The sequence below is a fragment of the Alligator sinensis genome, unplaced genomic scaffold (assembly GCF_000455745.1).
Source record: "Alligator sinensis unplaced genomic scaffold, ASM45574v1 scaffold717_1, whole genome shotgun sequence".
In the NCBI taxonomy this organism is placed as follows: Eukaryota; Metazoa; Chordata; order Crocodylia; family Alligatoridae; genus Alligator; species Alligator sinensis.
In genome coordinates, this window is record NW_005841961.1 from 317,015 (window position 1) to 327,747 (window position 10,733).

At 40.5% G+C, this 10,733-nt stretch overlaps 1 protein-coding gene across 1 annotated transcript in view; it reads left to right on the top strand.

Moving 5' to 3' along the window:
* The window catches only part of LOC102379421 (carbonic anhydrase 3-like), a 66,463-nt gene that overhangs the window by 52,273 nt on the left and 3,457 nt on the right, over positions 1-10,733 (top strand). Inside the window, exons 5-8 of the mRNA XM_006020610.3 lie at positions 5,820-5,938; positions 7,600-7,692; positions 9,021-9,086; positions 10,034-10,189. Coding sequence (XP_006020672.1) covers positions 5,820-5,938; positions 7,600-7,692; positions 9,021-9,086; positions 10,034-10,189 — 434 coding nt within the window. The remainder of the gene's footprint in view (positions 1-5,819; positions 5,939-7,599; positions 7,693-9,020; positions 9,087-10,033; positions 10,190-10,733) is intronic.

Here is a 10,733-nt window from a genome sequence, read left to right on the forward strand (position 1 = left end):
GCTCCACCACTTGCTCCTGACGGCCCGGAGACAAAAACCACAGTTTTAAATATACTTCAGTTTTTGCCTCCTGTTTGGCCAGCTGCAAGTGGCAGGGCCACTGGGGGCCCCTTCACCAATCAGCAGCAGGAGGCAAAAACCATGGCATATTTAAGAACATATTTCTCACCTTCCTACTGATCAAGGGCAAGTGGCAGAGGGGGAGTGGGGAAATGGTAATATTAAAGGATCCACCATGCAGCGCTTTGAGGGCAAAAATTTTTGTGGCCCCTATCTATACAACAGAAGGCAGCGCTCTGTGAAGATACCAGAGCTAGCTGTACATGCAGTAGCTTCAGACCTAGAAGTAGGTGGCTGTTCTTGTGCAGTGCTACACCTGGGCTAATTAATGCAGCCTTGTGCTATGTAGATTCTGAAACCAAGAGCCAGCACATTCAGAGCATCTCTGCATCACATTGTTTTGCACCATGTTGAAATAGTCTTAGAAAACAGCTATAGTAAATCTCATGCTGTTGGACACTCTCCAGAAGGATTAATTTGGACCCCAATACTAAATCAATTGCCTCCAGCTGCAGCAGAAGATTTTTTTAGGTTGAAGACTAGGTGAAACTTTTTGACTGTGTAGGTGGTCAAGCATTGGAACAGGCTACCGAGAGAAGTTGTGGAATCTTCATCCCTAGAAATTTTCCAGAACGGGTTAGACAGATACTTGACGCAGGTGGTTTGGTCAAGGATGACCCTGGCTTGAGCAAGGGGCTGTCCTTGTGAGTTCAGTCCTACTTTCCAATGAACTGTGTGCTTTTAAATTTCCTTCAGTCCCAGTATGCTTCAGCTACCATCTCTTTCTATCCATGTTATCCTATGACTGAAATGCAGAATCCAGAAATACCGTTGACTTTACTTAACTGAAAATTACTTATGATGACTTATTAATTATATTGTTAATGTTATTATTACCATATCTGATAACTTTTAAAGTCAGAGTCAATAAACGTTTTAAGAATTTGCCCAGTTAAAACCCAGAACAGTGCTTCGCTTATTTAACCCAGTGTCTGTGGCACATGCCAACAAAGAACAGAAACAAAGTTAAGCCTTTCTCTCTGTACTTAGCACATCCTTTTATCCCTAGGTAATCCAGCATGTATGATATCAAGTTATAATTTGAGACCAGCAATACTTAGACACAGGAGGATTTAAGAATTGTATTAATGTTAACTTTGAACTTTCATGCCATTGTTAGAGGTCGAAACTTGGAGGTCAGATCTTGATTGGTATTCAGACAAGGTCTTGCTAGAGTAGCTTGTCAGTTTTTTTTTTTTTTATGCCCCTAGAGACACAGGTTTCATTCCTACTTTAGGTCGTGAATGAAAATGCATTTGGGACCTAATCCTATAAGCAGTCCCTAGTCTAATGAGGCCTATAACTGAAATAATGCATATGTTTTGGTTATTAGGGCTGACCTGTATGTACTGCCAGAACTGTATATGAAATATGGTCTAATTCCTTTGTGTGCTCAGTGCCATTTGTCCCTTTAGCACCAAGTTTACATCTTACACTGAAGTTCTTTTCCAATTAAGTACAAACTTCTCTTTTTTTAATAGTGGGCTAGCCTAGAGAAAATTCTAGTCCAAATGTGAAGTATGTAAATGTGTTGTGAAAGATTTTTGAGAACATGCTTACCTGTCTCATTAGCCATAATCACTGAAGGTGTTGAGATCTTCTGAGCAAATGCTTATTTATGAGTTTTTTTTAACTTATAATCAACTATAACAGTTTTTAATTATGTTTTCCCTTTTGTTTATTGTAAAGCAACACTGAATGCAACAATTTTATAATTTGGGAATAATTTAGTAAAATCTATAGTATAGAATAAAATAATCAGTGACATGGACAAATATGATATGCTGGGGAAGAGTCAGCATGGTTTTGGTAAAAGGAAATTCTTCCTTGCCAGTCTGCTGGAGTTCTTTTGAGGGTTAACAAGCACATGGACAGGGGGGATCCAGTGACACACTATAGTTGAATTTTCCAAAAGCTTTCCACATTGCCTCTCACCAAAGGTCTTAAAAATAAATAAATAAATAAATAAATAAAATAAATGTCTGGTTGCCAGGGCACTGGAAGGAAGCTTATTTCCTAAACAGAGAGCTGGTTAAAAGATGGGAAGTAATGAGTAGGGCTAAATGGCTTCTGTTCGGGATGGAGGAAGGTCAAATGGGGTCTTGCAGTTATCTGTGCTGGGTCCAGTTTTGTTCAACATTTTCATCAATAACCTGGAAATAGGCTGCACAGTGGAGTCTCCAAGTTTGTAGATGATAGTAAATTGTTGCAGGAGTCAAATCCCGGACTAATAGAAAGGAGGTATAGAAAGATCATGCTAAGTATATGGGCAAAAACTTGGCAGATGAACCTCAGTGTCAACAAATACAAGGTAATGCACATTGGGCGAAAAATAACCTCAACTACATGTACACAATGCTGGGTTTGGGACAAGCTGCTATAACTTGGGGAAAGAGACCATGGAGTCACTGAAGATAGCTGATGTTTTTGGAGAGCTCAATGTTTAGTGATGACTAAAACTACTCGTACAGTGTTGGGCAGAACAGAATTAAAAACAAAAAGAAAATGTCATGTCATTATATACATCCATGGTGTGCCCACACTTTGAATACTGCGCAGTTTTGGCCTCCACATCTCAAAGGCTGTAGTAGAATTAGAAACAGAATAGGGAAGAGCAAAATGATCAGGGGTATGGAGCAATTTCCATACCAGGAGTAAAAAGGCTAGAGCCCTTCAGTTTTGAAAGGAGAAGGCAGAGAGGGGATATAATAGAAGTCTGTAAAATTATTGTGTGGGGGCAAAGTGAATAGGGCACTATTTTCAGGACGTAGTGAAATATTAGAGCTTGGGAGAACCCACCAAAATTAGTAGGAGACCACTTTTTAAAACTAACAAGAGTGAATACTTTTTTTATCCAGTGCATAGTTAACTTGTAGAACTCATTACCACAGGACATCTTAGAGCAGTGATTCTCAACCAGGGTGCCATGAGTTGCTATTGAATCTTAGCACTGTTAGGTATACAAACATGATTCAAAAGATAAACCCAGAGACTTCAAATAGGAATTTGTAGTGCTAAAACATTCTGATCTGTTGTGGTCTTTCTGAGTTCTTTGCAAAGGAAGATTTGCTCTATTACTTTCTATAGTTTTCATTTAATTTTTTATTAAGAACTGGTATTTTCCAAGGGGTGCCTTTTTATCTAAAAAGGTTGAGAACCACTGTTTTTATAGAGGCAGGTTCTATAGCAAAGTTCAGAAGGGACTGGACCAATTAATGCATGATGGATCTATTGTTAGCTATTAAACAGAACAGAGAATCCTCTGGCACCTCTAAACCCATGATAGTGAATACCAGGGAAGATAGTGGTCAAGGGATAGACCACTTTAGATGCAGTTCAGGGAGGGATCAGGGAACACAGTGATAGATGGGGCTGGGACCAGAAAACTGAGCCAGAGATCAGGCAAGGGAAGGGGATTGAAGTAACACTCAAGAAGGATGCAGGGCTTATGTTGTGACACACCTGCCAGAAAAGTTGGTTTTCACTGCTCTAAAGCAAACACTGCTGCTACTTCCAGAGACAGAATACTGGGTTATTGGTCTGACCCAATATGACACTTGTGTTCTTAACAATATTTCATTAGCTTCATTTGCGAGTTACCACTCTAGACATGGCACTGTATATGTGGCCACAAATTGGGGCTTTCAAACTTGAAAGAACTGCTGCATATGTCTAAAATAGAGCCTATCTTCAGTGACTAATTCATATTTTTGCACTTGATATTCATGGTAAAAGGGACAAGGTGTTATTGTAGTATGAATAGGGATATGCTCATGCACTGGCTTCAATTTGACTATCAAGGGTAGTAACGGGAGAGAAGATGTGCAGTGCCATAGGCTTCAGCACAAATTAGCAACCAGAGCATGTCTGTCTTCGGGGAGATCCTAGTAAATTTGTATGGATTGCTAGATTGTGCTCCTCCACCCTCACTACCCTTGTTACACATGCCAGCTAGAATACAGTTGGCACAGGTATGCCTGTGCTACAATAACACCATCTTGCTTTGTACACCTACTTTCAGGGAAAGAAGACTTCTCCCATGCAGCCTGTCTCATCTCAGCTGCATTCTTCTGTGCAACTTTCACCCTTACTGGTGAAAAATTCATTTTGAAAAATTACTCTCACTTTACACAAACTCTGCTTCTTTCTCCTTGGGAAACCCCTCTAGGATATGTAGCCACTAGGAGTTGCATGAAATAGTGAGACACCACTCCACCAGACCTGTATGTGTCCCCAGGTATAAGTCTCACATTGTGATGGGAGTTTATCTTCAATAAGTATTGGAGGCTCTCAGTTTTGTTGAGCACTTCAGATAACCCACTCCCATTTGTAGAATATTTTAGTGTATTGAGTAGGTTCCTGGAGCACCACAATGTTTTGTATGCTTTATGTCATGCCTACATACAAAACACAAGTAAAACACTCTCCTCTTATTTGAGTAATTACGTTTACATTAGGTTTGCAGGGATCTTAGTCTTTCATGTCATGAGTGGTTTAAAACAATGAAACACAAATTATTCTGTATTTATAGAGACAAGCATGCATTTTTGGTATGAAATCTTACAGCCTCACCTGATGCCAGATTGAAAATAACTGATGATAACCCACAAGTGAAAATAATTTATCAGTATTTCCCTCAAATGGGATTACATGGTTTTACAAATCTATTTTAATGGAGGATTGACATCCTTTACAGCTATTACTGTTACGGTTAGGTAATACAGTACACTATTTCCAATCTGAGCAAACACATGAGCAGGAGCTGACAACTTTTCACATCCTTCTGACATTTTAATTTATTTGATGCTTCAGGAAAGATGACTATGGATTTACTTTTCAGAGCCTGAGATGTACATTAGATACAGCTAATTAGGAGGGCCCATTTGGGTGAACTTCTGAATGCCTTGTATGTATGGCCATTAGGGAAGGGCAACTGAAGGCATTAATGCCTAACAGAATCAGGTGTATCCTTAATAACTATCCTTAACAAATAATTGAATGTCCAAACATAATTTTTCTGTTTGTTTTATAATCCAAAATCTTCATTGCTTGTTTAAAATAAAAATCTATAATAAAAAATAAAAAGATTGTGATCTACTGGGGAAGTCAGGATGGTTTTTGTAAAGGGAAATCCTACTTTATCAATCTTTTAGAGTTCTTCAAGGGTGTTAAGCACATGGACAAGGGAGATCCATTTGACACATTTGGATTTTCAAAAGTCTTTTAATAAGGTCCCTCACTGCTGTCACTCCTGTGGGTGATGGTAGTGCTGCAAGAATTAAACCTGTTGAATGTTTGTAGGGGAAAATAGCAGCTTGTCTAACATATTTTTTTCTCCTGTCATCTCTTCAGGAACTAGACCTACCTTACAGAAAACATTGGCTTTTTAAATATTCATGACTTTTCAAACTAGTCTGTTGCAGTTTGGGGTTAAAAGCATGGCCCCTGTAGACCCATGTCATAGACTTTGCCATCAAATTCTAGGATTTCATCTGATTTATGGCAGTTCTATAGCTGTGGAATTAAACAGAAGGATATAGACCAAATTCTGCCAGAAGTGAAGTACCTCAAGGCCCACCAAAATAAACTGGATTTCTAGAAGGTGCTCAGCAGCTTTAAGGTTTGCTCTTGTGCAGGAAATGCTTGCAAAGCTTTTTGAAAAAGGTCTGAGCTTGGTTGATGCAGATAATCAATTGCAGTGCTGAGAGGTGGACCACTTCCAGGAATCTACAGACTGCGTCAGCTCCACTTCCACTGGGGTTCGTCTGATGACCATGGCTCGGAGCACGTTGTGGATGGAGTGAAATATGCGGGAGAGGTAGGATTCGCTTTTTTTTCTTTCTGTTTTGAAATACTTACATGGGGCCAGGTGAAAATGTAATGTTATTGCACAGCAGGGAAAAACACTGATTTTTATTTTTCACCTAACAAATACTTACTTCTGTTTAGTGATTTATAGATTAAACCTCTTATTTCTACATATTTTCTTAACTGTGAAACAGGATGAGTTGCTTCTAACAAACATGCAATTTGGACTCATTAGCAAAAATGTAAATATCCCCCAGTCTGAACACTACCCTTCCTGGAAAGAGGTTTTTGCTTATTTCAAAGCAAACCACATGTGGGAAATTTTTCACAAATATGAGGGGAGGAAAATGAAACAATGTAATTTGTTACATTTTACTTAATTGTATAAACATTCTAATAATAATTAATGATGTATAGATATTTCCATGGTCTCTAATCGTCTATGATTTCCATATTGCCATAGAAATATCATGAACTGTCTGCTTGAACTATTTTGTTAGTGTTGCAGTTCTAAAATCTGTACATGCTGTATGTAGAGTTATATAGTACTCTGCCCATTCTGCATTAAAAAAAATAATAGTTGGTAGACCATATGCATAATTACAGGTCATTTGGCCTCAAACTTTGTCAAGTGGGATCTGAGTGACTTGTCTTCCACATGTTTTGTAGCATCAGTTGTTAATGTCAAGCTGTCTGGCTTTAGTAGCTTCTATTTGCAGGCTGAGTGGGCAGACTCCACCTTCCCAAACTCTGACTTTTGTTCCATCAGGCAAAATGTTTCAAGTGTGTTTTTGGAGGACTGCCATTTAACCTCTTTCCTTAATACGGAAGAGAGAGAGAATGTCTGGAGTATAAAGTGTAATTGGAAACCTTGGGCTATATGGATTTGGCCTTAGGTGTCACAGTATGCCAACAAAAAAGTAAGCAAAGGGTTCTAAATTCAATAGTTATTTTATTCCTGATTCTCCGTATGTTCAGATACTCAGTAACAGTCATGACATTAGTAGCTATGTAAATATATGGAGGACATCTGAAAAAAGAAAGAAAGAAAAACCTGTGGGGAAAATGTACTAAAAATCAGAGATGGACAAGATGACCCAATAGTTCTTGCTAATCTCAAATGAATGCAGGGTGAAGACGAGAGTCAAAAGCATGGGCAGAACGATTTATAATGCATTTATAAAATGAATTATGATTCTTTTGTTAGAATGTGTTTATCCTGAATACCCAGGTAGGATGAGGAGGAGATCAATGGGTAACTCCAACGTTTCGTGTGTGCTTTGCATGCCTGGTTAAACATCTCAAAGCATCTCCTTTGAGCAGGGGGTTGGACTGAATGACCTCCTGAGGTCCCTTCCAGCTCTAATTTTATATGATTCTATTACATTATCATATTTAAAGTTATTCTGCACAGTCACCATATTAAAATATCTACGTTTAAAAGTGAAGTAGCTGAGAAGTGATTGTTTAAAAAAACTTATGAAAGCACTGGGACAGGTATAGGATATAGTTACACACGTCAGCTTTTTATGGCATTTGGAGTCCTATCCTGTATTTCCTATGCTTTCTGAACTCTTTCAGTTGAGTGCCTCAGGAATACTGGATTGAATTTTGATGGCTTATTACTCCATAATAGGATTCAGAGTACTTTAACTTTCTTCATCATTTTAGCTTCATCTGTTACACTGGAATCCAAAACACAGTAATTATGCTGATGCTGTGAGAAGATATGATGGTGTGGCTGTTTTGGCCATTTTTCTAAAGGTAAGTAAAAAGTGCTTATCCTTGCATGAAGCATATGCTTGTTGTTTGACCTACTGCAGCAAAACCAAATTCCCATTGTACTTTTTAATATTGTATCATGTTAGAAGAAAAGGATCAGAATGGAACACAGGAATTTTAGCTTATTTTGGGTCTGGACTTACTAAAACTTACCTTAGGGGTGATCCAGCCCTCAGAACCACTCTAGCCCGCCAGGCTACTGATGGGCAACCAGAAGTTGAGGATATGTGACCAGTGGCAGTGGTCTACTACAGAAACTAGAGCCCTTGGGCCTGGTGGACATGGTGATGAGTGGCAGGTTGGTCAACAAGAGCTGATTAAAACCCTACTCACCCTCCAACCACTCCACTTGTCACCACCACCACAACCCTATTTCCTTGGATGCTGACCCCACCAGCATGTGCCCTGTGCCAGAGTTGGAGCTGCTGCCGCATGCCCCAGATTAGATCAAGAGCTGCAACTGCTGCTGCATACGCCAGACTGATCTAGCCTGCAAGGAATCCAGCCTGGATCCGGCCCAGGGCACAAAGTGAGTTTGACACCTAACTTTGCTGATACCCACTCTCAAATAGACTCCCTAGGTCCAGCCCTGACAGTACCAAATTTATTATTGTGCAATGCTTGTATTACTTCCAAACATGTCTGATGCCACATCTGTGTGTCCAAAACATTGTGTAGACTTGAGGACCAAGGATGCAACCTCCAAGGTGCATTTGTGTTGTTTGAGGGGTATAATTTCAACAGTAGATGCCTATCCAATAGCAATCAGCTATATATTACTTCTTGCCTGATCTCCATTAACAATCTCTCTCAAAGTTTTGCCTTAATCTTCCCTGTACCCTCACATGTACAATTTCAGCTCAAAAATGGCTATAGTACTCCTTTGAGAGGGAAATTACCATCAGATGGTAAATGTGCATGCTCATGGAACTATTTTTGTTTCTGGTCAGTGAAATAGTTAGATGTGAAGTCACTTCCCTTTTTAATTATGATAATATCTTGTGCATCAAGTTTGTAGGCTCATCTTGTCCCCTCTCAAGGCAGTACAGTTTATACTATTCACTTCCACTGAGCCTTGTGTGTGTTTAGCATATAGCAGAATTATGAACAATTAGTTACTTCAAATATTATTCAAGAAATGTTCTTTTTGCCTTCTATAGAGTGTAACATTTAAGTATGGTATGTTCTGAGAATATTGACAGATGGGAATACAGGCTTTTTTTTTTAAATAGTTGTAATATACAATGAAGCATCATACAAGAAAAATCATCTGGCATAACTGTTTTTTGGCTTATGTTTTCTACTTTGAGGTGGGGAAACCTGTCAAACGAGAGATGAAAAGAATTCTTGAAGAAGTTGGAGCTATTAAGTCAAAGGTAACACGGTTTTTATTATATCAGGTTAAGTGAAATGCAGCACAACTGCAAACCAAAAGGTCAGATTTGATAGTACATAGTGGCTGCCCTGCAATATACAATAACCACTAGGGCTGTTCAAAGCTTTGGTTGCTGATTTGATTCAGTGGAGATTCAGCCCGATTGGCGGCTGAATCTCAGAATCGAATCAAGAGACCCTTTAATCTCTCTGAATTGAATTGGAACCCTCCAAATCAATTTTGAGAGATTTGACGATTTAAACATGGACACAGCTTTAAATATTTTTTTTCTACATACCTCAAAGTACCAGGCAGCTCGTGAATGCTGAGATGCTGGGGCAGATGGAGCGTCCCATGGGAGCGTGGGGGGCCCCCCGCATGCTTGGCGGCAAACCTGGAAGTGGACCAGAAGCACTTCCAGGTCCACTGGGGAGAAAGTGGGGGAGCCCCCCTGGCTCTGTGACTGGTGCCTCCTGGGTCTGGGGGGGGCACCTGGGACCCCCCATAGCCAATCACCAAGGCAGGGGGGCACAGGAGGGGGGGCCTGCGCGCTTGGCGGCCAACTCGGAAGTGGACTGGAAGTGCTTCTGGTAGGTGGTTGAAGTCATCATAGATATTGATATTTCTTGTATGGTCACAGTTATTAAGTAACATTACATTTTGGTGAAAAGAGTTTCTCAGAAGTTACAAGCCTTACTTGCCGCAGTGGACACTTTGATAAGGTGTGTGCTATATAAATGAGACCTTGGCTTTGGACTAACAGTCATTTCTGGGAAAATAAATTTCTGAACAAATTTTTGAATGGAAAAGGAGTTGTATCACTTGAATGAAGTTGGACCTTTCATTGTTTCTTCTATGGGAACTTACATCCTCCTTTTAAGCAAGACTTGTATGTCTACTTTGGCTGCTGATGAGATTTCTGGTTTGCTTGTCTTTCTTCTCTTTAAGGGGAAAGAAGCTCCCTTTCCAAACTTTGATCCTTCAATTCTTTTTCCTAAATCTCGAGACTACTGGACTTACCATGGCTCCTTCACTACACCTCCTTGTGAAGAGGTCATCACCTGGATTATTCTGAGGGAACCTATTGTTGTCAGTCCAGACCAGGTAAACCACATCTACCAACCCATTGGCATGGCTTGCACTGAGGGGTATGATGAATGAGGTAGGATGAGTGGCACACGCAGTGGCAGCATTCAGGGCCAGCCTGTCTTATCCTGTGGAACCTGTGGCCACAGTGCTCCCACAGCCAAGGAACCATGCCCCACTCACCCCCCCGCTGCCTGCTCCATGTTTAAAGGGCTTGATGCAGGCCTTCTTAGGCCAAGTGGGGGAGGAGTTCCCGGCTCCTCTCCTGCCCTGGCCCGGCCCCAGCCCCGGGGAGGGAACCCAGGAGTCCCCAGCATGTGCTGCCCTCACTCTGTGCCCCTTGTAGCACAGCCCACATGCACGCAGCCAGGCCCTATTTTATTTCAGTGAGTTTATACCACAATTTTGACTTTTTTTTCTTCAATGGATTAGGGGGCCCCAAAAATTGTGGGCCAGCCCTGTTTGGAGACAGCAAAACAATCTGTAAACTTTTTACCCTCTCATCTAGCTATACCTTAGCCCTCCTGAGATTTCTGGGGAGACTGGCAGGGTTCAGATTTCA